General features: G+C 42.5%; 1 protein-coding gene and 1 pseudogene across 4 annotated transcripts in view; one reads left to right on the plus strand and one right to left on the minus strand.

Annotated features, from left to right (window-relative positions):
- CFAP44 (cilia and flagella associated protein 44) overlaps positions 1–24,746 on the minus strand; it is a 116,107-nt gene that overhangs the window by 30,203 nt on the left and 61,158 nt on the right. For all 4 annotated transcript variants that reach the window (XR_011470306.1, XM_070406195.1, XM_070406194.1 and 1 more), the window contains exons 22-25: positions 23,691–23,821; positions 14,052–14,248; positions 11,031–11,205; positions 126–303 (exon numbers count right to left, since the gene is read on the minus strand). Coding sequence is in view for 3 of the 4 variants with exons in the window: in XM_070406195.1 (XP_070262296.1) it covers positions 126–303; positions 11,031–11,205; positions 14,052–14,248; positions 23,691–23,821 (681 nt within the window). In the remaining variant the exon portion in view is untranslated. The remainder of the gene's footprint in view (positions 1–125; positions 304–11,030; positions 11,206–14,051; positions 14,249–23,690; positions 23,822–24,746) is intronic.
- Positions 11,814–12,429, plus strand: LOC139004432 (ubiquitin-fold modifier-conjugating enzyme 1 pseudogene; annotated as a pseudogene).

Raw genomic sequence — 24,746 nt, forward strand, 5'->3', positions numbered from 1 at the left:
CTGTCCTCCCCTCCTACCACTCAATGGAAGTCCTTCCTGAAGGCGTGTACTCAGCCAGGTCCCAGGGGGCAGGGAGGGGGAGGAAGTCATTTTTTGATCTGAAACACACAAGTGTTTCTAAGTACCATAGAGTCTAGCTGTCCCAGTTCCTCTTCTTTCTTGGCAGCATTTATTCTCATGTGCTCGGGTATCTTATAGTCTGGGGCTGTCTTCAGATTGAAGTCTCCCATAAACACCTGAGCCTCTTTGATGGCTTGAACATCTTTGGGATCTTCATAGTCATCAGCAGGTTTACTCTTATACCTATGAGAAAAATAGATAACCCAGCCACAAATATACAATAAACTCTAATTTTTCTACTTTACTATAGGTATAAAATCAAATTCAATCGTGAAGCAAAAGTATAATTCTTAACCTGCGGTGTTACATTTGTCTATAGAGTTCAAACATTTTTTAAAGTTGATATTTGAAAGCACCCCAAGCAAAATAATAAACAAACAAACAGATCCATCCATCCTCCAGACGTGCTTAAATAATCTGAATCATTCATTGGATTTGGTTCATTTCTAAGCAATTTACATCAACATTGTTATTTATTCCTTTGATAGATATTAACCCTTAGAGATATCAACGCTCTATTCACTAAAAAGTTAATTGAAATTTTTAGTAACATAGTGATTGTCACAAAATTTGTCATAACACTTTCAAAGAGGCATCTAATTCAAAATTATAGCCGAAACCGGTTTGGCTCAGTGGATAGAGCGTCTGCCTGCGGACTGAAAGGTCCCAGGTTCGATTCCGGTCAAGGGCATGTACCTGGGTTGCGGGCACATCCCCAGTAGGAGATGTGCAGGAGGCAGCTGATCGATGTTTCTCTCTCATCGATGTTTCTAACTTTCTATCTCTCTCCCTTCCTCTCTGTAAAAAATCAATAAAATATATTTTTTAAAAAATCAAAATTATAGTATGGACCTATGTATTGGCCTCCCCCACTCTCCCCAAGCTCCATGGAAATGATATTGCAGAGAAACTAAAGACAATAAATTATTAGAAAAGCTGATAATGGGATAGGTGGCCATGAGAAAACAGTAATAGTGACACACTTCCAGAAGGCAGAAGATGAAATTACAGTAATGGATAAACCAGACCAGAGAAAATTATAGCCTGGAATACTCCCAGGAGAAGGCTATAAAAAGATGAATACAGTCTTCTTGGTAGAGTTCCTAGGATATTCCAAGCACAGAGGGGACACGCATGGGTACCAGGGCATCAGGATACAGTGCTGCCAGCACTGTAGAGATCTTCACTGAGAGACACTAACCTACCTATCTAATTCTTTGAAGTGAAGCCCATCAGTCAACATGAATATGTACATATCTAGTAGTCAGCCCTTTAGGAACACAAACATCTATAATAATAAAAGGGTAATATACTAATTAGACCTGATGTCCTTCTGGACATCTTTCCTTCTGGACAACACCACAGCAGGTGGGGGCCATAGCAGAGGCGGCAGAGGCCCCCGGCTGCGGCAAGCGGGGGCCGGAGCCAAGGTCCTTGCACAAATTTCATGCATCGGGCCTCTAGTAAAATAGAAGAGGCAATGCATGGCATCTAATGTATTAATTGACAAGACTTCATTTATATGCTCTCTCTCCCCCCTTTTTTTTGTGGGGGGAGGCAACCAATTTTTGGAGGCCTTACTCCAGCAAGGGTGAAAAATAAAAAGAGACTTCATTTGTATATAACAATGCTAAAAGAGGGCACTCACAGATGAGAGCATATGCTTCTGTTCTGGCCATGTTAGAGAAAGAAGGCTCATAATTATTGTAATAGTACAAATAACTAGAAAACTGAACAAAAATTTATGAAACAACTATGTTCAGTTATTGAATGATAGGCAGTATTCCTCTAAGATCAGGAACAATAGAAGGATGTGTGCTCTCACCACTTCTGTTCAACATAGTAGTGGAAGTCCTAGCCAGAGCAGTTAGGCAAGAGAAAGAAATAAAAGGCATCCAAATTTGAAAGGAAGAAGTAAAACTGTCATTGTGTGCATAGAAAACTCTAAAGACACCACTAAAATACTGTTGGAACTAATAAACAAATTCAGTAAAGTTGAAGAATACAAAAGAATAAAATACCTAGGAATAAACTTAACTAAGGAGGTGAAAAACATGTACATGAACATCTAAAGGACACTGATGAAAGAAATTGAAGAAGACACAAAGAAATGGAAATATATTATATGCTCAGGAACTGGAAGAATTTATATGACAACACTGTCATAATCATAAAATATTATAAAGAATCTGCAAAAAAGTGAGCTTAGCAAAATTGCTGGGTTAAAGGTAAATATAAATTTAAAAATCAATTGAGAGAACTTCCACTTCCAGGAAGATGGCATAGATCTACATTTTCCTATTTTTCCTGCTAAGTACAAATAAAAACCTTGCACATCCTATATAATAAAAGCCCAGCGACCATAATGGCAGAATGACCAGAACAACCACTCAATCAGTCACTATGAGGTGCACCGACCACCTGTTGGTCCCTTTCCCTGCTGGCAGGCTTCGATCACCGATGGCGAATGGGGACCCAGGGTGAGTGGCAGGGGATGCAGGTGGCTCCAGGCCAAGGCCCCTGCCCCGCCAGTCACCCATACACAGAGAGAGACCGGCAGCAGGGGTGGGGCCAGCGAGCAGGTGGGAATGGCTAATTTTCGGTCCCTCCCCCGGCCATCAGGCTCCCATCGCCAGATGGGGAACAGGGACCAGGGTCGGTGGGGGGCAGGAATGGCAAGTGGGCGGAATGGGCTGACCTCTTGGTCCCTTCCTCACCTCAAAGGCTCCAATTGCTATCATTGGTGAACAGGGAACAGGGGTGGGTGGTGTGGGATGTGGGCGACTGGCAGCGGGGGTAGGACCAGCGAGTGGGCAGGAACGGCCAACTTCACGGTCCCACCTCTGCCATCAGATTTCCATCACTGGATGGTGAATGGGGAAGCAGGGTGGGTGGTGGTGGGGTGGGGGGGGAGGCTGGCTGCCAGCAGCTAGGGAAGATGACCCTGATCACAGGCTAGGCCTAGGGACTGTACCTGTGCACAATTTTGTGCACCAGGCCTCTAGTTATATACAAAACAAACATAAGATTCTGAGATATGGAAAGAAGAAGGCAGATCACAGAGAACCTTCAGACCCAAGGAAAGATATGATGGTAAGTTTTCTTTTTGCCTCACATATCTCAGACTTAGAGCTAAAGAAAACAGCAACTCAAGATGGGAGGGGAGCGAGGGATGGGTGAATAAAGTGCAAGGAATTAAGAGGTACAAATCTCCAGTCATTAAACAAATAAATACATGAATATAATGTACAGTATCTACACTAATAAAAGAGAAACATGGTAATTGGCGTACGACCGCTACCCTTCCCATTGGCTAATCAGCGTATCCTTATGCAAATTAACTGTCAGCCAAGATGGCGGCCGGCAGCCATGCACTGAAGCGAGCAGGGAGGCTTGCTTCCTCCAGGTACTGCAGACTCCAACATTCCCCGCCTCACTTGCCGGCCTCTCAACTGCAACTCTAAGCAACTATTACTATGTTGCAAATAAGAAGCTAAACAAAACCGGCTTTCATTCAGCCCTGGACCGCAACATTGTATCCATGTTTTCAGCAGCGAGGCCTCAGAGCTAAAGCTGGCCCAGAATAAAAAAAAAAAAAAAAAAAGAAAACAAGGAGCGGTTGGGAGCTTTTAGTCAACTGCCAGCGGGAAAACAGCCCTCAGCCCCTCAGCCAGCCTGGCCAGGCACCCCAGTGGGGACCCCACCCTGATCCAGGACACCCTTCAGGGCAAACCAGCCGGCCCCCACCCGTGCACCAGGCCTCTATCCTATATAGTAAAAGGGTAATATGCCTCCCGGCAACGGGATCAGCGTGACAGGGGGCAGCATCCAAACCCCCTGATCAGCCCTGCTCTGTGCCTGATAGGAGGGAGCTCCCCAATCCCCCGATTGCCCTGCGGCTCTGTGTTTGACAGGGTGCAGCGCACCAACCCCCTGATCGGCCCTGCTCTGTGTGTGACAGGGTGCGGTGCCCCAACCCCCCTCCATGGGCCCTGCTCTGTGTGTGACAGGGTAGAGCCATAACCTCCCCATTGGCCCTGCCCTGAGTGTGACAGGGTGCAGCGCCCCAACCCCCTGATCTGCCCTGCTCTGTGTGTGACAGGAGGCGGTGCCCCAGCTCCCCTATTGGTCCTACTCTGTGAGTGACAGGGGGGAGCTCCTCAACCCCCAGATGGGCCCTGCTCTGTTAGTGACAGGGGGCAGCGCCCCAACCCCCTGATTGGCCCTGCTCTGTGAGTGACAGGGAGCAGCGCCCCAACCCCCTGATTGGCCCTGCTCTGTGAGTGACATGGGGCAGCGCCCCAACCCCCTGATCGGCCCTGCTCTGTGCGTGACGGGGTGGCGCCGCAACCTCCCCATCGACCCTGCCTTGAGTGTAACAGGGGGTGGTGCCCCAACCCCCCAATCAGTCTACCCTGAAAGTGACTGAGGGTGGCATTGCAACCTCCCGATCCGCCCTGCTCTGTGCATGACGGGGCGGCGCCCCAACTCCCCAATCGGCCCTGCTCTGAGCCTGACCAGGGGCTGCACTTAGGGATTGGGCCTGCCCTTTGCCACCCGGGAGCAGGCCTAAGCCAGCAGGTCATTATCTCCCGAGGGGTCCCAGACTGTGAGAGGGCACAGGCCGGGCTGGGGGACCCCCCCCTCCCGGGGGAACCCCCCCTCCCGAGTGCACAAATTTTTGTGCACCAGGCCTCTAGTTCTATATAATAAAGAGGTAATATGCAAATTGACTGTCATGCCCTTGCACAAGATGGCCACCCCCCTGTGGTCACAAGATGGCCACCCCCATGTCTTCACAAGATGGCCAGCAGGAGAGGGCAGTTGGGGGTGACCAGGCTGGCAGGGGAGGGCAATTGTGGGGGACCAGGCTGGCAGGAGAGGGCAGTTAGGGGTGATCGGGCTGGCAGGGGGGGACATTTGGGGGTGATGGGGCTAGCAGGAGAGGGCAGTTGGAGGTGACCAAGCCTGCAGAGGAGGGCAGTTAGGGGTGACCAGGCTGACAGGGGACAGCAGTTAGGTGTGACCAGGCCTGCAGGGGAAGGCAGTTGGGGATGACCAGACTGGCAGGGGAGGGCAGTTAGGGGTGACCAGGCTGGCAGGGGAGGGCAGTTGGGGGAGATCGGGTTGGCAGGGGTGCAGTTAGGCGTTGATCAGGCTGGCAGGGGAGTGGTTAGGGGGTGATCAGGCTGGCAGGTAGGCAAGCGGTTGGGAGTCAGCAGTCCCGTATTGTGAGAGGGATGTGGGATCGGGCCTAAACTGGCAGTCGGACATCCCCTGAGGGGTTCCAGATTGGAGAGGGTGCAGGCTGGGCTGAGGGATACCCCTCCCCACCAGTGCACAAATGTCATGCACTGGGCCTCTAGTAGAAATAATCAGTAATAGCATAATAACTTTGTACAGTGATGGAAGGTTACTAGACTCGTCACGGTGATCACTTTGTAAGGGACAGAAATCTCAAATCACTATGTTGTATGTCTGAGACTAATATCATATTGTATCTCAGCTATTAAAAAAAAAACACACAGCAACTTAGAAATACCAATAGGTTTAGACCAGTGGTCAGCAAACTCATTAGTTAACAGAGCCAAATATCAACAGTACTTCTTCAAAATAGACTCGTCCAGGCCGAAAACTGACTTCTGCGCATGGGCCACAAAGTTTCAATCGCACTATACGTGCACGCCCACTCGTGGCATTTTGTGGAAGAGCCACACTCAAGGGACCAAAGAGCCGCATGTGGCTCGCGAGCTGCAGTTTGCCGACCACTGGTTTAGACAACAAAAACTCAACAAAATCCTGCTTTCTTCAGTTAAATGATCAAGAAAAGAACAGAATAGCAAGACAGAAAATTTCTAGACAATAAGTGTTCCATTATAGCTAAACACCACAGAAAAAAACTGTGGCCACACCTCCATCCATGACAGCAAAGGCCAAATGGGGAGTCCATATTTCTATCATCACCAGGCTTTAACAAGGCAAAACAACTCCTCCAGGGGTTGGTGTTAGAGAAGATGAGTCCTGGGAACCAGGACTTTTATCCCCATAGTGAAGTAATAAGCCACAGTGGAGACCCCATAAGATGGCTTGAACTTCAACCGCCTACAGCAGTAATAAGATTATCTACCCTTCCCTGCTGAGGTAGTATTTGAAAAGGCCTAATAGAGAGTGATGACTTTTAAAACTCTCCATGGTATCAGTGGAGGCCACCTGAAGAGCAAAGTGGATTAATGGGAGCTTAATGGGATCTGAAACTCCAACTCTTGACCAGCAGGTATCAATTGTTGAAGACTGGGTAGCCTAGACTTCTATATTCATAATAAGACTAGAGGCCTGGTGCATGAATTTATGCATGGGTGGGGTCCAGCCCGCCCACCTCACTGTGGGGCTATCTGGAGCCAGGCCAGCTGGGGGGAGGGGCCACAGTTTGCCAGCCAGCCAGGGGGTGGGCTGCTTCCTGATCGGGGTGGGGGTGCCAAGCAACCCAGGGGAAGGGGTTGTGGCTGGCTGGGGGGTGGGCCATGGACAGTTGGCCGGCCGACCCTGTTCCCAATTGGGGTCTTGGGGGCTGATCAGGGCTGGGGCCAGCTGAGGGGAGAGACTGCAGGGCCGATTAGGCCAGTTGGCCGCCGCAGTGCACATCATAACAACAAGTCATTCTGGTTGTTTTAGTTGTTCAGTCGTTCTGATCTCTTGATATATATATATGGATGGTACTCTTCCTGTACTGCGGAAGTCAGAGAAAGCCAGCTAAAACAATGTGTAAATAAAATCTAGAATCTCATAATACCCAAAATGTCCAGATTTTAATAAAAATCATTTGTCATACCCAAAATCAGGATGACCCCAACTTAAATGAGAATAGACAATTACCAGATGCTAATCCCAAGATGAGCGCATTAAAATAATCTAACAATGATTTTAAAGCAGCAATCACAAAGTGATTGTAAGTATCTTTCTAATTATTTGCTTTAACAATTAATTAGGAAGATACTTAAAATAAATGAAAAAATTAGAAGTCTCAGAAAGAAATGGAAGCTATAAGGAATAACCAAATAGAATTTAGAACTGAAAAATAAAATAAAATAAAACTCAATAGATGGGCTCAATATCAGAATGGAAGAGGCAGAGGAAAGAATCAGTGAAGATGGAACATAGCAATTACCCAATCTGAACAACAGAAAGAAAAGTCACTAGAAACAAAGAACAGCATCAACAAAATACACAGCTTCAGCCTTCCAATATTTGTAGCATTGGAGTCTCAGAAGGAGAGGAAAAGAGGAAAAAGGACTTCAAAAGGACTACCATCTAATCTAATAAAAGACAAACATGCAAATTGATCGTACCTTCGCTATGCCTTAAGCCACGCCCACTAGGCAATCAGAGCAACTATATGCAAATTAACCCAACCAAGATGGCAGCCAGCAGCCACAAGCTGGAGTGAGCAGGAGGCTTGGTTGCTGCAGTGATCGAGGAAGCCAAGCTTCCCGCCTGCCGTGGCCGGTTCTGAGCTCCACTGAAGGCAACAAAGTTTCAATTATAGAAGATAAATAAAACCTAGATACCTGCTTTCAGCCAGCCGTGGCCACAGAGCTGGAGCGAGCAGGAGGCTTGGTTGCTCCAGTGATTTTATTCTAGGTAAATAAATCCCAGAATAAAAAAAAAAAAAGAAAAAAAAGGAGAGGCTGTGAGCTTCTGTCGCCAGGGGGCTTGGCCATCCTGAAAATGGCCCTCAGCCCCTCACCCAGACTGGCTAGGCACCCCAGTGGGGACCCCCCACTCTAGAGGGGGTGTGGCCAGCCTGCAAACAGCCATCATCCCCTCACCCAGGCTGGCCAGGCACCCCAGCGGGACCACCACCCTGATCCGGGACACCATTCAGGGCAAACCAGCTGGCCCCCACCCGTGCACCAGGCCTCTATCCTATATAATAAAAGGGTAATATGCAAACTGACCCTAACAGCAGAAGGACTGGGAATGACTGGTCACTATGACGCACACTGACCACCAGGGGGCAGAAGCTCAATGCAGGAGCTGCCCCCTGGTGGTCAGGGCGCTCTCACATGAGAGGAGCTCTGCTCAGCCACAAGCCAGGCTGATGGCTGCCAGTACAGCGGTGGTGGTGGGAGCCTCTCCTGCCACTTCAGCAGCACTAAGGATGTTTGACTGCAGTTTAGGCCTGCTCCCTGCTGGCAAGTGGACATCCCCGGAGGGCTGCCAGGCTGCCAGACGGATGTCTGATTGCCATCTTAGGCCCAATCCCCCAGGGAGTGGGCCTAAGCCAGCAAGCAGGTGGTCATCCCCCAAGGGGTCCCAGACTGCGAGAGGGCACAGGCTGGGCTGAGGGACCCCTCCCCGAGTGCACAAATTTTTGTGCACTGGGCCTCTAGTATATAATAAAAGCCTAATATGCTAAGTGTCTGGTTGTCCGGTTGTCCGTTCAACCAATCATAACAAAACAAAACCAAACAGAAACCTCTCAGTGCAGCAAGGTCACAGTACCCACATGAACACAAAAAACAATTGTATGACTAGTAATAAACATGAACACACAGAAACCAAAATTAAAAGCACAATACCATTTACAATTAACAAAAAAGTAAAATATTTATGTGTATATCTAGCAAAATATGTATAGTACTTCCATGTTTAAATACGACAAAATAGCCCTGGCTGGGTGGCTCAGTTGATTAGAGCATCATCCCATATACCAAATGGTTGTCAGTTCAATTCCTAGTCAGAGAACATACCTAGGTTGTGGATTCAATCCAGATTGGAGTGCATACAGGAGGCAACCGATCAATGTTTCTTTCTCTCTCTCCCTTCCTCTTTCTCTAAAATCAGTAGACATGTCCTCGAGTGTTGATAGATGATGATAGATAGATAGATAGATAGATAGATACAACAAAACAGATGAAAAAAATCAAAGATATAAATAAATGGAGAGTCATACCATGTCCATGGATTAGAAGACTCAACATAATAAATACAGTGGAACCTTGGTTGGTTCTCAAACTTAATTTGTTCTGGAAGGCTGTTTGAAAAGCGATTTGTTAAAAAAAAAAAAAAAAAAATCTTTTTTTTTCCCATTAGAAATAATGTAAATTGAATTAATCCATTCCAGACCCCCAAACAATTTCCTGTTTTAACCTTTCTTATATACAGTACATGTCTAATATACTATTTAATCTATAAATAAATACTTCTTTTCTTAAATTTATCAAATCACCTCCTACTAGCCTTAAATGAATCACTTTGAGAATTCGGTCCAGGGATGTCTTTCAGGTCAGCATGCAGCATCTTTGCTTGTTCATGTATCACTTCCTCCGAAATGGCTGTCCCTGGCTAATTGCTGTCACTGGCTAATTGCTTTTTGTTTATCCAAATCAACAACAGTTTTTCTACCTCTGCGATTGTCTGTGATCATTGTTTCTTTCACACCCTTGGCAACACTAGCACTCTTGATGGCCTCTATGTTTAAAAACTGTGCTAAGTGTTGATTATTGATTTTGCTGGCAACAAAAGCATTCTCTCTTTTGTTTGTTGCCGGAGAGATGATTTTTGTCATGCTGAGGTATCAGCTTGAAAAAGTTGTCAGTTTGAAAACTGAAGCTTGGTTTGACAACCGAGATACTTTTTCTGTTAAAAACTCGGTCCAGAACCAAATTGTTCAAGATGGGAGATGTTCAAGAAACGAGGTTTGACTGTATGTCAATTTTCTCCAAACTGATATAAGGTTTAACACAATTCCTCTCATAATTTCAGAAATATGTTTTTGTAAACATAGATTATTCTAAAATTTATATGGAAAAGCAAAGTAACTAGAATAGCTAAAAGAAGAATAAAATGAGAAAAAGAAATCAGTCTACCCAACTTCAAGACCTATTACATAGTTACAGTAATCCAGCCAGTGTATACTGGCAAAGGGGCAGATACATAAGTCATTGGATCAGAAAGTGAAGTGGAAAACAGACCCACATAAATATGCCCAGGTGATTTTCGACAAAGTGCAGAAGCAATTCAGTGGAGACAATAGAGGTTTTTCAATAAATAGTGACAGCAATTGGACATCTACAGGCAAAAAAATAAGTAAACATAAACATAAGTCTCACACCTTATACAAAAATGAACACCAAATGGATCACAGACTTAAATATACAGTGTAAAACTATAAAACTTTAATAAAAATAGAAAAATTATTTGGGGCCTAGTGTTAGGCAGAATTCTTAGACTTGATACTAAAATCAAGATTCACAGAAGGAAAAATTGACAAATTGGATTCAACGAAATGAAAAACTTTTGCTCTGCAGGTGACCTTGTTAAGGAAATGAAAAGACAAGCTACAGACTAGGAGAAAATATTTGAAAACAGCATATCTGACACAAGACAAATCTGTAGAATATATTTTTGAAAACTCTCAAAACTCAACATGTAAATAGTTAACAATCTTATTTGAACATGGACAAAAGACATGAAGAGAAATTTCACCAAAGATATATAGATGCCAACAACAACAACAAAAAGAAAAGATGTGCTTGTTAGATAAAAGTACCTCATATTAGATTTTTTTAAGTTGATTTAAGATGGTTAGAGACCTATAGGTGAAAGCCAAAACTATGAGATGTTAGAAGAACATCTGGAGAATGTCTTCTTGATGTTGGCATAAAGAGAATGTCTTTATCCTTAAGTCACTCTGAGGATATTAGGAAAATGAAATTCCTGGACCTGAAACTCTTAGGATCATAGAAGTTCCACCAAGGTATCCCCTGAAAGTTCAGCTGACCTGTCTTCCATCTCTGTTTCTATTTTTTTTCCACTTCTTTAAATTTAACATTGTTATATTTATTGACATTGCTAAAGATATTTTGAGACTCATATTAAAGCAAAAGAGTTTACATAAAAACACTTACAGTTCCTCCCATTCTTTTTTGCGCTGCTGAATCTTTTGCTGGGCCCTTTCAGCTTTTAAAATAAGTTTCTTCGTTTTCTCAATTTGATTTTCTATCATAATTTGACTTAAGGTCTTAGGCCGAAATAGCTTCCCTTTTTCGATAATTGATTCTTCTGGCACACTAGTAATCCCACCTGCACAGAGAGTCGACATTTTTGTCAATCTCTTTGAAACATCAAAATGAAATTCTCAAACATTGTTTTCAACCTGTCACATTTTTTAAAATCCAGATAATATAATGAATCTGTAAATCACAGTATTTATTAAGCAAATACCATGAATTCAACCCCATCATAAGTATTTTACAATACCAAAATAAGGAGATCTAAGTTACAATGTTTGCTTATTGAAAAGCTGGCAAGGTAAAACATGTATATTAAAAAGAGAGACACATAATGATGGGCCAGTGACACATACAGGGTGTCCCAGAAAATGTATACACACACTTTGAATAACTATAAAGGCAGTGTTTATTAAAATACATCTCATTGTCAAAATTGAGCTATCAGCTGTTAAAGTATATGTACACAATTTTGGGGAACACCCTGTACATGGGGAAGCTGGGAAGGAATGCTTGTGATATCTCAGTAAGGGAAGGCGAGAGTGAGTCCTATTTGAGATGGATAATCTGAGGTGATGATATATGCCAACTGCAGGGGTCTGTGGCCAATTTAAAAACTGATCAGAAACATACAATCAAAGCTATAATTTTACAGTTATTAGTTTTAGGCTCTTGTTCAAGATGACAGACAAGGCCTCCTGGCATGTCGTGTCTGGCATCCTGGTGCTGAACACTTAATGCCGAACTGTGGGTGCAGTGACTCAAGGAGGAATATCAGTCTCTCGTCCTTCATGTGGAAAATGAGAACTCGGACAATGATTGGTTCCCACTGCAGTCCCACAGGGAAAGGACTGGGTGGTATAGAAAATGCCGGTACATTCACGATCTCCTCAAAGGAGTTTGACATCAAGTTTGAAATTCCTATCCATATCCCACTACTGCTCCAGAAATTGCAGTCCCAGAACTGGATGGGAAAACAGCAAAGATAAGTATAGGGGTGGCAAAATATGTCTGACTGCTCACTTTAAGCCTTTGTGGACCAGGACTAGCTCATCTCATGGCTCTGGGGCTGGGTCCACAGCTGGCAGTGGAAATCCCAGATGTGATTCAAAAAGGTGTGATTCAGCATAAAGAGAAATACAACCAATGGAGGATCAATCCAGCGAGGCTGGACAGAGAGCCCTTTGCTAGGCTATGTTCCTGTTTTCCTGTGCATCCCTCTGCTTACTCATCTAACTGCTCCCCCCACACTCCTTCACCTACCGTTACTATGTACCTGCAGCAGGTACATAGCTGAAAACAACAACCACCTCAAAACAATATTGCTACTGAATTTCTAAGCCTACATGGGGAGGGGAAAGACTAGGGCTTCAGAAAACCAAAAGGCAATTTATACCTCTTCCCCTAAAGGGATAGGGGGTGACTGAAAGTGGGTACACAGTCTCTCTGGTTTCTGGAGATAACATCAATAAAAACTGCTTCCTCCAGGGGGAGTTATTGGATTTATCAATTAATAAGTATCTACTGGGGGAATTACTCTATTCATGTTCAAGCTAGAGATATAATTTAGAGATGCATGAGAAATGTTAATGAGATGGTCATATAGTTATAACTCACCATGTCATATTTCAAATATTTAACAGTACAGAAAAAGGAAGAGTCTATGTGGCCTGGGTGGTCATGAAAAGGTTTTATTTTTTTAAAGTATAATTCAGTCTGGATTCCCATGAACTGACAGAATTCAGAGAAAAGAGTGAATTGGTCACTCCAGCAGGAGCCTGCATGTGGAAGCATCAGGCATAATTAGGGAGCAGCAAGCAGGGCAATAGACTAAAAATACAAGCGTGGGAATGCGCCGTTAACAGGAAACAGAATAGGGATACACTGTGGGAAACAATACTGGGATAATGGCTTCAGAATTTATCCTAGAGGCAGAAAAGAGCTGCTAATGGTTTCTCAACTCAGCGGATAAACCGGCTTCAATGCCAGGACTGTATCACAGGCACAGCCCAGACCTGGCCGGCTAAAGAGCCCTTTATTGGTTGTCGCCTGGCTCTCCACACCGTGCCCTGAGTTCCTGTCTTCCTTCTAGTCATTTGTAGTCACCCCGTGGGGAGTTACAAGAGGCAGGTCACAGGAATTAGGGGCACTGCTGTCACATCTGCATTCTCAGCTCAGTGTTCTGTTTAAGGCACGTGCTCTTGGAAAATAGTTTGAAATTCTGTATTCTAGCCCCACACTCTGAGGCAGAGTCCAGGAACCTGGAAAGAAACAATACCTTGAAACTAGCATCTGGGGAAATCCTAGATTTAAAAATAGGTGGATATGGTTTGGCTCAGTGGATAGAGTGTCGGCCTGCAGACTGATGGGTCCTGGGTTCGATTCTGGTGAAGGGCACATGCCCGGTTGCAGGCTCCATCCCTGGCCCTGGGTATGAGAGGCATGTGAGAGGTAGCCAATCAAAGTATCTCTCTCACATGGATGTTTCTCTCTCTCTGCCTCTCCCCTTCCCTTCCACTCTCTCTAAAAAAAAAAAAAAAAAAAAAAAAAATCAATGGAAAAATATCCTATGGTGAGGATTAACCAAAAATAAAAACAAATAATAAATAAAATAAAAGTTGGTGGAGGCTGGAAGCATCCGGTACTCGTATCCTCTCAGTCACATGACCGGGGTGGGTTTTCTTTCACAGCCTGTATCGAATAGGAAAGTTGGTTGGAGCATTTGCTGGAGAAACTTGGTCTCTCCTTCCCAGCCATACAAAGTTCCTTTTGATTATTTATTCCAAAGAAATAAAGGACGGGAGACAAGAGACTGAGCTCAAGCCACCAAAAGGCTTTCCAATGTTCTGCCTACAAACATACAGTCCGGTTGTCAAAGTTTAAGTGAAGATCGAAAAGCCTTCTGGTCATTCAGGTTACCTGTCTCTTTCTGGCTATCCTTTCTTCCAGTTCCTTCTTTTTCAAACCTCTCCATTTTGCTTGCCCTTCTGTCGGACTGACTTGGCCGTTTGGATTTGAAATACTTGGAGGGCTTCACGAGCCTATAGGAGGTTATCTTGTGATCGCTTTGTATGGCATGAACCACGATAGTATCACCTTCCAGTGAGTCACGAAACCTGAAAGAAGAAAACAAGCATCTGCAATAGCCACCGTTTTAATCGTTTACACCATTTTAATCATTCTACATGATGGTTAGGTAATAAAGCAAGACTGCAATACACTATGCTTATAAATACATCATAGCACACTGGCTCCAAAATTTTACCATGCATATACCAACAAGGAGGTAATGGAAATTGGATAAGGCTTGGTTAAAGAGCAAGTAGAAATTTCTTTCAAACAACCCATTATTAATCAGTATAATACCACTGGTTTGCTAATGTGTAGAAAAAAAAAAAATTTCAAGCTAACTGTAGTTTAATGGTAAATGGATGACATCAAACTGAGAAAATGTAATCTACCTCCCTATATATTAACTCACATTATATATACACATATCTTATTGTATCTCATACTAGAGGTTCAGCACACAAAATCGCACGAGACCCAGAGTCCCGCCGCCACCGCCATAGGACTCATCAATGCACTTCCTGGTGACCAGTTGTTTGGTTGTTCTGGCGTTCCAGCATTAGAGCCACTGGCTTTTTATAATATAGACTAGAGGCCTGGTGCACAAAAATTTGTGCACTCGGGGGGGAGGAGGGGGTCCCTCAGCCCAGCCTGTGCCCTCTCGCAGTCTGGGACCCCTCAGGAGATAATGACCTGCTGGCTTAGGCCTGCTCCCAGGTGGCAGAGGGCAGGCCCAATCCCTAGGTGCAGCCCCTGGTCGGGCTCAGAGCAGGGCCGATTGGGGAGTTGGGGCACTGCCCCCTGTCATGCACAGAGCAGGGCGGGTCGGGAGGTTGTGATGCCACCCCTAGTCACGCTCAGGGTACAGCCGATTAGGGGGTTGGGGCACGCCCCCCCCGTCACACTCAAGGCAGGGTCGATAGGGAAGTTGCGGCGCCACCCCCTGTCACGCACAGAGCAGGGCCTATCAGGGGGTTGAGGAGCTCCCCCCTGTCACTCACAGAGTAGGGCCAATAGGGGAGTTGGGGCACCGCCCCCTGTCACACACAGAGCAGGGCCAATCAGGGGGTTGGGGCGCTGCACCCTGTCACACACAGAGCAGGGCTGATCGGGGGTTGGAGCACCTTCCCCTGTCATGAACAGAGCAGGGCGGATAGGGAGGTTGTGGCCCCACCCCCTGTCACACACAGAGCCGCAGGGTGATCAGGGGGTTTGGGCGCTGCCCTGTCACGCTGATCCTGGTGCCGGGAGGCATATTACCCTTTTACTATATAGAATAGAGGCCTGGTGCACGGGTAGGGGCCGGCTGGTTTGCCCTGAAGGGTGTCCTGGATCAGGGTGGGGGTCCTCACTGGCGTGCCTGGCCAGCCTGGCTGAGGGGCTGAGGGCCGTTTTCAGGCTGGCGGGTGACTGAAGCTCCCAACTGCTCCTTTTTTCTTTTTTTCTTTTTTATTCTGGGCCAGCTTTAGCTCTGAGGCCTCTGCTGCTGAAAGCAGGTTTCTTGCCTTTGTTTACCTTCTGTATTTGATACAATGTTGCGGTCCGGCTGGCTGAAGCCCGGCTGACTAAAGCAGGTTTCTGGGGTTTTGTTTAGCTTCTATATTTGCAACATAGTTGCTTAGAGTTGCAGCTGAGAGGCCGGCAAGTCAAGCGGGGAACATTGGAGTCCGCAGTCACTGGAGCAAGCAAGCCTCCCTGTTCGCTTCAGTGCATGGCTGCCGGCCCCCATCTTGGCTGGCAGTTAATTTGCATATCGCCCTGATTAGCCAATGGGAAGGGTAGCGTATGTACGGTTAATTACCATGTTTCTCTTTTATTAGATCGGATATTACATATAAAAATAATAGTGAGATGGATATATATCACATATCTCATAGCTCTACTAATAAAAGAGAAAGATGCAAATTGACCGCACCTTTGCAACACCCACCAGTCAATCAGGAGTGAGTATGCAAATTAACCCAACAAAGATGGTGGGTTAATTTGCATATGTACGCACCGAGTGGTGGGGGGCGGGGCAGGGCCGGATGCTTGCATCGTCATCATGGCAACGACGCAGGCATTCTGCACCGCCCCAGTCGCTCCAGGCCTCTGGGCAGCGTGAGAAAGTGGAAAGGCAGCTCCGGCCTGAGCGAAGGCAGTGCTGGCAGCCAGGGGAAGGAAGGCCCATTCTCGCACGAATCTTTGTGCATCAGGCCTTCGTATATATCATATTACCCTATTTGCCTCTATAAAAATCATTAAGCTCAGAAATTCATATTACTTTCTAGTACATCTTTCTCATATAGCCCATAGAGATTTACCTTTTAAAATCCTTCATCAATTAAATTGTTGTGCTTTTTGGCCTAATTAATAATTATCCCCTCTTGTTTTAATTTTAGAGTTTAACTTATTTACGTATACAGCAGTTTTTCCTAGCTTGTTTGCCTTTCTTGCTGTTTTTCTAACTCAATCCTTGTAACCTTTTTAACTCTACTTCTCCTTTTAAAATGAGTTATTCTTTTTAATTTTCCATTTTCTCTCATAGCATAGTGTCTTTCTCATCTCTATAAAACTTATTCTCTTTATCTTCTTACCCATGGGAGTTATTTTACTTTTTAAATTTTAGTCTTTCCATGAGACCCAGATAAAACATGAAGAAAAATATGGATAGTTTTGAACATATCAAAATTTAAAACTTCTGTACAGTTAGAAAAATATGAACAAAGTTTAAGGCAAATGGCAGAGTAGGAGAAAGTATAATCTGTATAATAAATGGTAAATATTTTAAGAAATAGAGACTATCACTAAAAATAAGGGGGGAAATAAACAAAACTCCAAAAAAATGAACAAGAAATCTGAACAGGCAATTCTAAGAATAAAGATAAAAGAGCTATAGACATGAAAAGAAATGGTCAACTTCATCAATAATCAAAAGAATGTAAAATGGCCCTGGCCTGTGTGGCTCAGTTGATTGAGCATTGTCTCATGCACTAAGAGGTCGCCAGTTCAGTTCCTAATCAGGAAACATGCCCTGGTTGGGGACTCTATCCCCAGTGGGAGGCAGCCAATCAAAGTTTCTCTCTCTCTCTCTTCAATAAAAATGTATTTTTTAAGACAAAAAGAATGTAAATTACTCAACCAAGAGTTATTCTATTTGGCCTGTGAGATTGGTGAAGATGAAAACACTGCCAATACTGTGCTATTCAGTGGTACAACTTTATCCTCTCCCCCATTCCAATCAGATAGGATTCCAATTATTATTTCCCTCCATATTTTTATTAAAGACACCAACCTATGGAGGTTCAGGGGCTGGGACCAGGGTGGGATAGGAGGGAGTTAAGGGAACAAGTATTTGAGGGCAAGGAAAGTGTCGAGGAAGAGGTTTGGATGGGCAAACTGGGTCCTAGAGCTGTGGGCACTGGTTCCCTGCTTCTGACAGCATCTGGGAAGATGCGGGCCTCAAGGGTGGTGGCGGCAAGTATATTGCATCCTGGGAGCCTCACCAAAGACTGCCTGCTCCAGCAGAGCACAGAAACCATAGATTCAAAGAACTGAAAAAGCAGGCAGGCTGGGGCAACAAGCCTCAGTGGTACTAAAACTGACTTTCTTGTCTACCTGGTAGAATAGGAGCCCAGAGTCAAATAAAATAAAGACTAGAAATAATGCTTATATACCTGAGTTTAAGCATTAACTGGTTAATTAATACTTGCCATATAAATACATTTACAAATATGTTATGAGTATTAAAGCCAAACATAGGATACTATGTTGAGGGTTCTTCCTGAGAAGAACTTCCTTCTTTCATCTCTTGGTGGGTAGCAATCTAGATATAATTTAGGGACCTAAGTATATTCAAATATTATCCAAGAATTAAAATATTCAGGGATTAATGCCAGGTAACAAGTGCCATAATTCACAGGGCAGAGTACCAGAGAGGAGACTGCTGCACAGGGAGAGCTCTGGGGTCCTGCAGAGGGCTCCCTTCCAGCCTTCAGGTGCGTCTGATCAGCACATAACATGTGAGGAGTCACCTGAGGCTGGGGAAAGAAACGCCAGAAGGGAGCAGGTAGAATAATCCCCAGACCCACCCACCCCCACTCCCACCCCCACACACAGTTTGAAATAGCTTGTTTTCACAAGACTTATAACACACAGGATGTAAGGTAGAGTACTCAGAAGTATTTTATCTTAGCAGTGGGGGGAAATTAGCTATAGACTAAAGGCTGCCTGATCCCACCTAACAAAAATGGAAAGCCAGCCTCAAAAAAATAAAAAATTAAAAACCAAGCTATTTTCAAGTAACTTCATTAAATTTCAGAACAAAGATCAAGAGCAATGTAAAATTTACAATGTCTGGCGTCCAATTAAAAATTTTTAGGCAGGCAAAGTAGAAGAAAAATATGATCCAAATTAAAGAGAAAAATATCAATTAATGGATGCAGGCCCAGAAATGACACAGATGATATAACTAGCAGAGAAGGACTTTAGTTATTAAAATATGTTTTATATATTCAAGAAGGTAGAAAAAAGCATGAGTACTACTAATTGTTAACTGGTTAATAATGTGGACTAAGCATTACCTGGTTAATAATGTGGATTAATTGTTAACCAGTTAATAATGAGGATTAAGCACTAACCAGTTAATAATACAGATCAAGCTTTAACCAATTAATAATGCAGATCAAGCATTAACCAGTTAATAATGCAGATTTTATGCGTTTGGGATTCTCAAAATAAATCCACTTTTCATCACCAGTCACAATTCGATGCAAAAAAGACTTTATTTCATGTCATTGAAGCAACATTTTACTGATGACTTTTCGGTTTTTCATTTGTCTTTCGTTCAGTTGATGTGGCACCCATTTTCCTTTCTTTAAAATCTTTCCCATTGCTTGTAAACGATCAAAAATTGTTTGCTGAGCAACGTTTAATCTTTCTGCAAGTTGTTTTTGAGTTTGACATGCATCTTCATCCAATAATGCTTGTCATTGTTGGTCTTCAAACTTTTTTGCTTGACCCGAACGTTCTTTGTCTTTCACATCAAAATCATCACTTTTAAAGCGTTTAAACCAGCGTTCACAAGTATCTTGAGATGGAGCATGTTAACCATAAGCTTCCCGAAGTATATGGTAACTTTCAGTAGCACTTTTCTTCAAAATAATGAATTAAAACTTCCCGCAAATGCTCTTATTTTGGCACAAAATTCGACATTTTTAAGCGTAAAAATATCTATGATGTTAACACCTTCAGCAAATTTGACATATAAGTTTTGAAGCTTGTTGTCAATACAACAAAATAGTATACATATTAAATCGTATATATATCAACATACGTGTAACTCCATCCATTGAAAAAATCCTCATTATTAACCAGTACACCTAGTAATTAAGGTGATCAAAATCATCATACTATGCCCTAACTGGTTTGGCTCAGTGGATAGAGCGTCGGCCTGCGGACTGAAAGGTCCCAGGTTCGATTCCAGTCAAGGGCATGTACCTTGGTTGCAGGCGCATCCTCAGTGGGAGGTGTGCAGGAGGCAGCTGATCGATGTTTCTCTCTCATCAATGTTTCTAACTCTCTATCCCTCTCCCTTCCTCTCTGTTAAATGTCAATAAAATATATTTTTTAAAAAATCATCATACTATGAAGTCAATAAATAATGATTAGTAATAAATTCACAGAAATATGTTATTTAGATTAATGGTTGCCACCACTAGAAGAGATGTTAAAATGATATATGAAGAGATGTTTAATGATATATGAAGAGATGTTTAATGATATATCATGTTTATGGATTGTAAAAGTCAATATTGTTTAAATGTCCATTATGTCTAAATTGATCTACAGATTCAATGAATTTCAATTAAAAAATATTAGCATGCTTTGTGAAAATTGACAAGTTGATTCTATGCAAAGAACCTAAGCAATATTGAAGATGAAAAACAAAGCCAGAGGAGTAATAATATCAGAAGTCAAGAATAAAACAATGTGAGACTAGATTAATAAAGATATGCCAGTGGAATAGAAAGAAGAGTTTAGGAACAGACTCACATACATACAGTTAACTGTGGCATCCCTACAATGTAGTGAGGAAAGAATAGTTTTTTCAGCAAATGACACTGAGTCAATTAGAAACAAATGGGATTTGTAATGCTCATGTCCATATAGAAACAAATGACACTCAATCTCTCTCTCTTTTTTTTTTTACAAAAATTTATTTGAGCCAAATAGAAGATATGCCTGGAAGCAAGATCTCAACAGATTGAAATAAATGCTTTAGACAATGACAGTTTGCAGTTTCTTTGTTAAGCATGAGATTAGGGGGGAATACATGAAGGTGGGAGAAAGCAAAGTGGGGATCATGTGCTTTCTTGAAGGTGGTCACACTTTAGAAGGAGGGGTCTGAAAGGGGGCAATTTCAAAGGTGTTCTAAGCTAGATGCAAAGAAACAATGGGCAGGGCTTGCTTACAGCAAAAATAAGCCTTTTACTAAAGAAGTGATACGCCTGGAGTGTGAATGTGACTACCCACCATGACCTTCCCAGTTATGAATCTATGACTTGCCCTGTATCTTACAATACCCATTAGAATTATTCAAGATAGAGAATGGAAACAATAAAGAAAACATAGGAGAATTATCTCATGAATTGGGAACAGACAGTTTTCTAACAACAGCATGAAAGCTCTAACTAGTGGTAAAAGAATTAGTGAAATATTAATAAATTGAAAAGAATTGATAAATTGAACTCTTTGAAATTAAAAACTTCTGTTCAAAAGGCACAATAATGAGAATGAAAATCCAACCAGACTAGAGCAAGATATTTTACATACACACACACACACACACACACACACACACACACATACTGAGTGGCCAGATTATTATGACCACCTGACGTTTGTAGGCAAATTAGCTATAATTTCCCACTGAAGTTGCTAGAGGGCCAGATCATTATAAATGTCTGAATAGCACAACATTCCTAAGGATCATTGCTGATCAAGTTCATCCTATCATGTTGATGGCGTATCCCAATGGAGATGGTTTCTTCCAACAAGACAACGCACCATGCCATGGTGCTCGTATTGTGCAGGAGTGGTTTCAAGAACATGAGGGAGACTTTACCTTGCTTAGGTGGCCCCCATAATCACCAAATCTCTTTTGTGGGACAAAGTTAAAAGAGCCATCAGGCAGCTAGTTCCACAACCATCAAATCTCACAGAACTGGACAGTGCTATTCATCAGGCATGGTGTCAGATTCCCCGCATCACCTTTCAACATCTCATGGAGTCCATGCCAAGAAAAATCGCTGCAGTATTGAAGGCAAAAGGTGGCCCAACGAAGTACTGATGGGGTTGTTATAATAATCTGGCCGATCAGAATAATCTGGCCACTCAGTGTGTGTGTGTGTGTGTGTGTGTGTGTGTGTGTGTGTATGTATGTGTGTGTGTGTATATATATATATATATATATATATATATATATATATATGTCATATATATACATGTGTCATAGGTACATGTCATATATATGACAAAAGACTCATATCCAGAATATGCCAATAACTCCTACAACACAATTTTTAGAATAAACAAAAGACTTGAATAATCACGTAGCAAAAGAGACCACATAAATAACCATAAGTGTAGGAAAGGGGGATGAAAATCATTACTCTTTAGGGAAAGGCCAGTGGCTGGAATTTAAAGATATGACAATACCAAGAGATGAAAAGCATGAGTATTATGGGTTGAATGTGTCCTTCAAAAAGACGTTAAAGTACTAACTCCCAGTCCCTCAGAATATGACTATCTGGAAAGTAGAGTCTTGGCAGAAGTACTCAAGTTGAAATAAGGTGATTAGATGGGGTTCTAGCATGACTAGTGTCCTTATAAACAAAAGAAAGGTAATGTGGACATGCCCAGAGGGAAGGTTATAGGAAGAGACGCAGAGAGTCCACCACATGAAGGCAGCAGCGTGGAGTGATGCATCTACACCACTGATTCCTGACAAACCACCAGAATTTCAGAGACGGGCACGGAACTGATTCTCCTTCCCCTCTCTCAGTTAAAAACAACTTAGTCAACACTTTGATCTTGGACTTCCAGCCTCCACAACTATCAGTTTGTAAATACCTGTTGTTAAAAATCAACCAGTCTATGGTACTTTGTCATGAAAGCCCTAGGGAACCAATACAAGGGGATCAATTCGAATTCTCACACGTTGAGGACCAGCATATAAATTGGTTGAACCGCTTTAGAAAACTGTCTGGCAGTGTCTAATCAAGTTAAACATGCATATAACTTCGGATCCAGCAGTTCCACCCTTGGTTATATAGCAAACAGAAATAAGTGTTTATGTCCACCAAAAAAAAAATTTTTTAAAAGGCACAAGAATGTTCATAGTCCCATTACTCAAAGTAGTCAAAACATAGAAGAAACAACTATTTATCAACAGTTAAATGCATAAATAAATTGTGGCATTACCATTTAATAGAATATTACAACGCAAGAAAAAGAATGAGCTACTGCTACCTGCAACAACATGGATAACCTGAGGCATGACACCAAGTAAAGAAGTCAGATACCAAAGAGTTCATACTGCAACATTTCATTCATATCAAGTTCAGACAAAACTAATCTATGGTGGTAAACATTCATTTTTGGAGATTAAATTCTTACTGGGAGGGATCATGAGAGAAGGTTCTGGAGTGCTATATATATGTTCTTAATCTGGGTATCAGATATATTTGTTTATACATCTGTAAAAATTTATCAAGCTGTTCAATTAAGATTTATGCATTTCAACCCTGGCTGGGTGGCTTAGTTAGAGAATCATCCCATACACCAGAAGGTTGTGGGTTTGATTCTTGGTCAGGGCACACAACTAGGCTGCAGGTTCAATCCCAGGTCAGAGTGTATATGAGAGGCAACCAATCAATGTTTCTCTCTTTCTTTCGTTCTCTCTCCCTCTCTCTCCTCCCTCCTTCCTTCCATCCTTCCTCCCTTCCTCTTTCAAATCAATAAACATATCCTTGGGCGAGGATTAAAAAAATATTTATGCAGTTTACTGCATGTAAATTATATCTTAAAAAGAAAAGTAATTTTCCCTGTCAAACTGGTACATGAGAGGGATAAAGGGATAAGACAGGAAGTTGTCTTTCATCATAAGTCCTTTGGTTCTATTTTATTTTTTGTTTGTTTTTTTAATATTTACATGCTATTTTATTAATTAGAGAAAAAATAATTTGTTATAAACAAAGTAAATATATATTACATAATTGGGTTTGTATCTAATTGTTAAACTAATTTCTCAGATTTAAACTAGCAAGGAGTGAGCAGAAAGCTCAGGAAGTTATTAGTAGGAATGACAAGAAGATTTCTTGAGATTTCAAGAGTTAGTGCATATTTCAGAAGACCTCTTATCTGACCACTTTGATTAAGTCACTGCAAACTATTTTATTCAAATATATGCTCTCAAACATCTTAAGTTGCAAGAAATATGGATCCTACCTTTTCTCTAGCTTCTTTAGGCCAAGATCATATTTCTCTTTTTCCCAAGCTAATTCCTTTTCCACTTGATGAATCTTATGAGCTGTTATTCTGTTCATCTCAGCACGAATTTTGGCATCTATATTAAAATCCTGCAGATAGGTATATTTGTTCATCAAAATGGGTACTTTATTAATCCTATACCATACATATATATTCTAAGTTGTGTCCTCAGTTTCCTGCCTCATCATTACTCTCTCCCAAATATCATAAACACTCTCCATTCTAGAAGGAAATAACATACTCTTGATCTTCCACAAAAAATAGAAAACAGTTCTCAAAAATAGTTAACAATGATGCAAATGAAGTTATGTACTAAACGATCTTCTCACAATAAAAATAATGAATGGTAACAGAATATTTAAAGAGTATATAAAGTTTAAAAAAATACTCCGGAGCTTCACAGAGTTTTAAAAAACTGTTTTCCCTCCATTCTAAAGCAACTACTGCTACCAGCTGGACTGGGCACAGCTGACCATTAGCTCCTTAGCTGAACATCTCCTCCACGTGACCCTACCCTGGAACGATAGCAAAGACTTTGGCATCTTCTTAACATCACCAAGTTCTGGTTACCAAGGGGGTTATTTCCCCCATAAAGATACTTAGAAGCCTCATGTTTCCTACCTTCACGCCTATAAAATTTCAGGTACTTTGTTCACACTAAATTGGGAGTAGCAATTATTCTTTCCAGGGGAGCTGGAGGTTTAAGTCATGATGTGTGTTAGGTGTTAGCTACAGATCTTGCCTCAGTTGTCCTTTATTTTGAATTTTGTCACCCATATTCTGCCAAGTGTCTACCTTTTTCTTACTGAAAGAGCATAGACATCTTTTAACCAAAGTGAGTTAACCATTATGATCTCACCCAAGCATTTTTATATGAAATCAATTAAGTGCCTCTAGAATGACAGGACTGGGCAAACCACGGATATAGTCATGATGATAAATTCTGGGTTTTTATTTGATAAGGTGCTTGACAGTACTCCCATTAAGGAAGAAGTACAAAATGGGGGGGGGGGG

This window comes from Myotis yumanensis, unplaced genomic scaffold (assembly GCF_028538775.1).
Source record: "Myotis yumanensis isolate MYYU_CA2020_CCGP unplaced genomic scaffold, mMyoYum1.0.hap1 SCAF_2, whole genome shotgun sequence".
NCBI classification, from domain to species: domain Eukaryota; kingdom Metazoa; phylum Chordata; class Mammalia; order Chiroptera; family Vespertilionidae; genus Myotis; species Myotis yumanensis.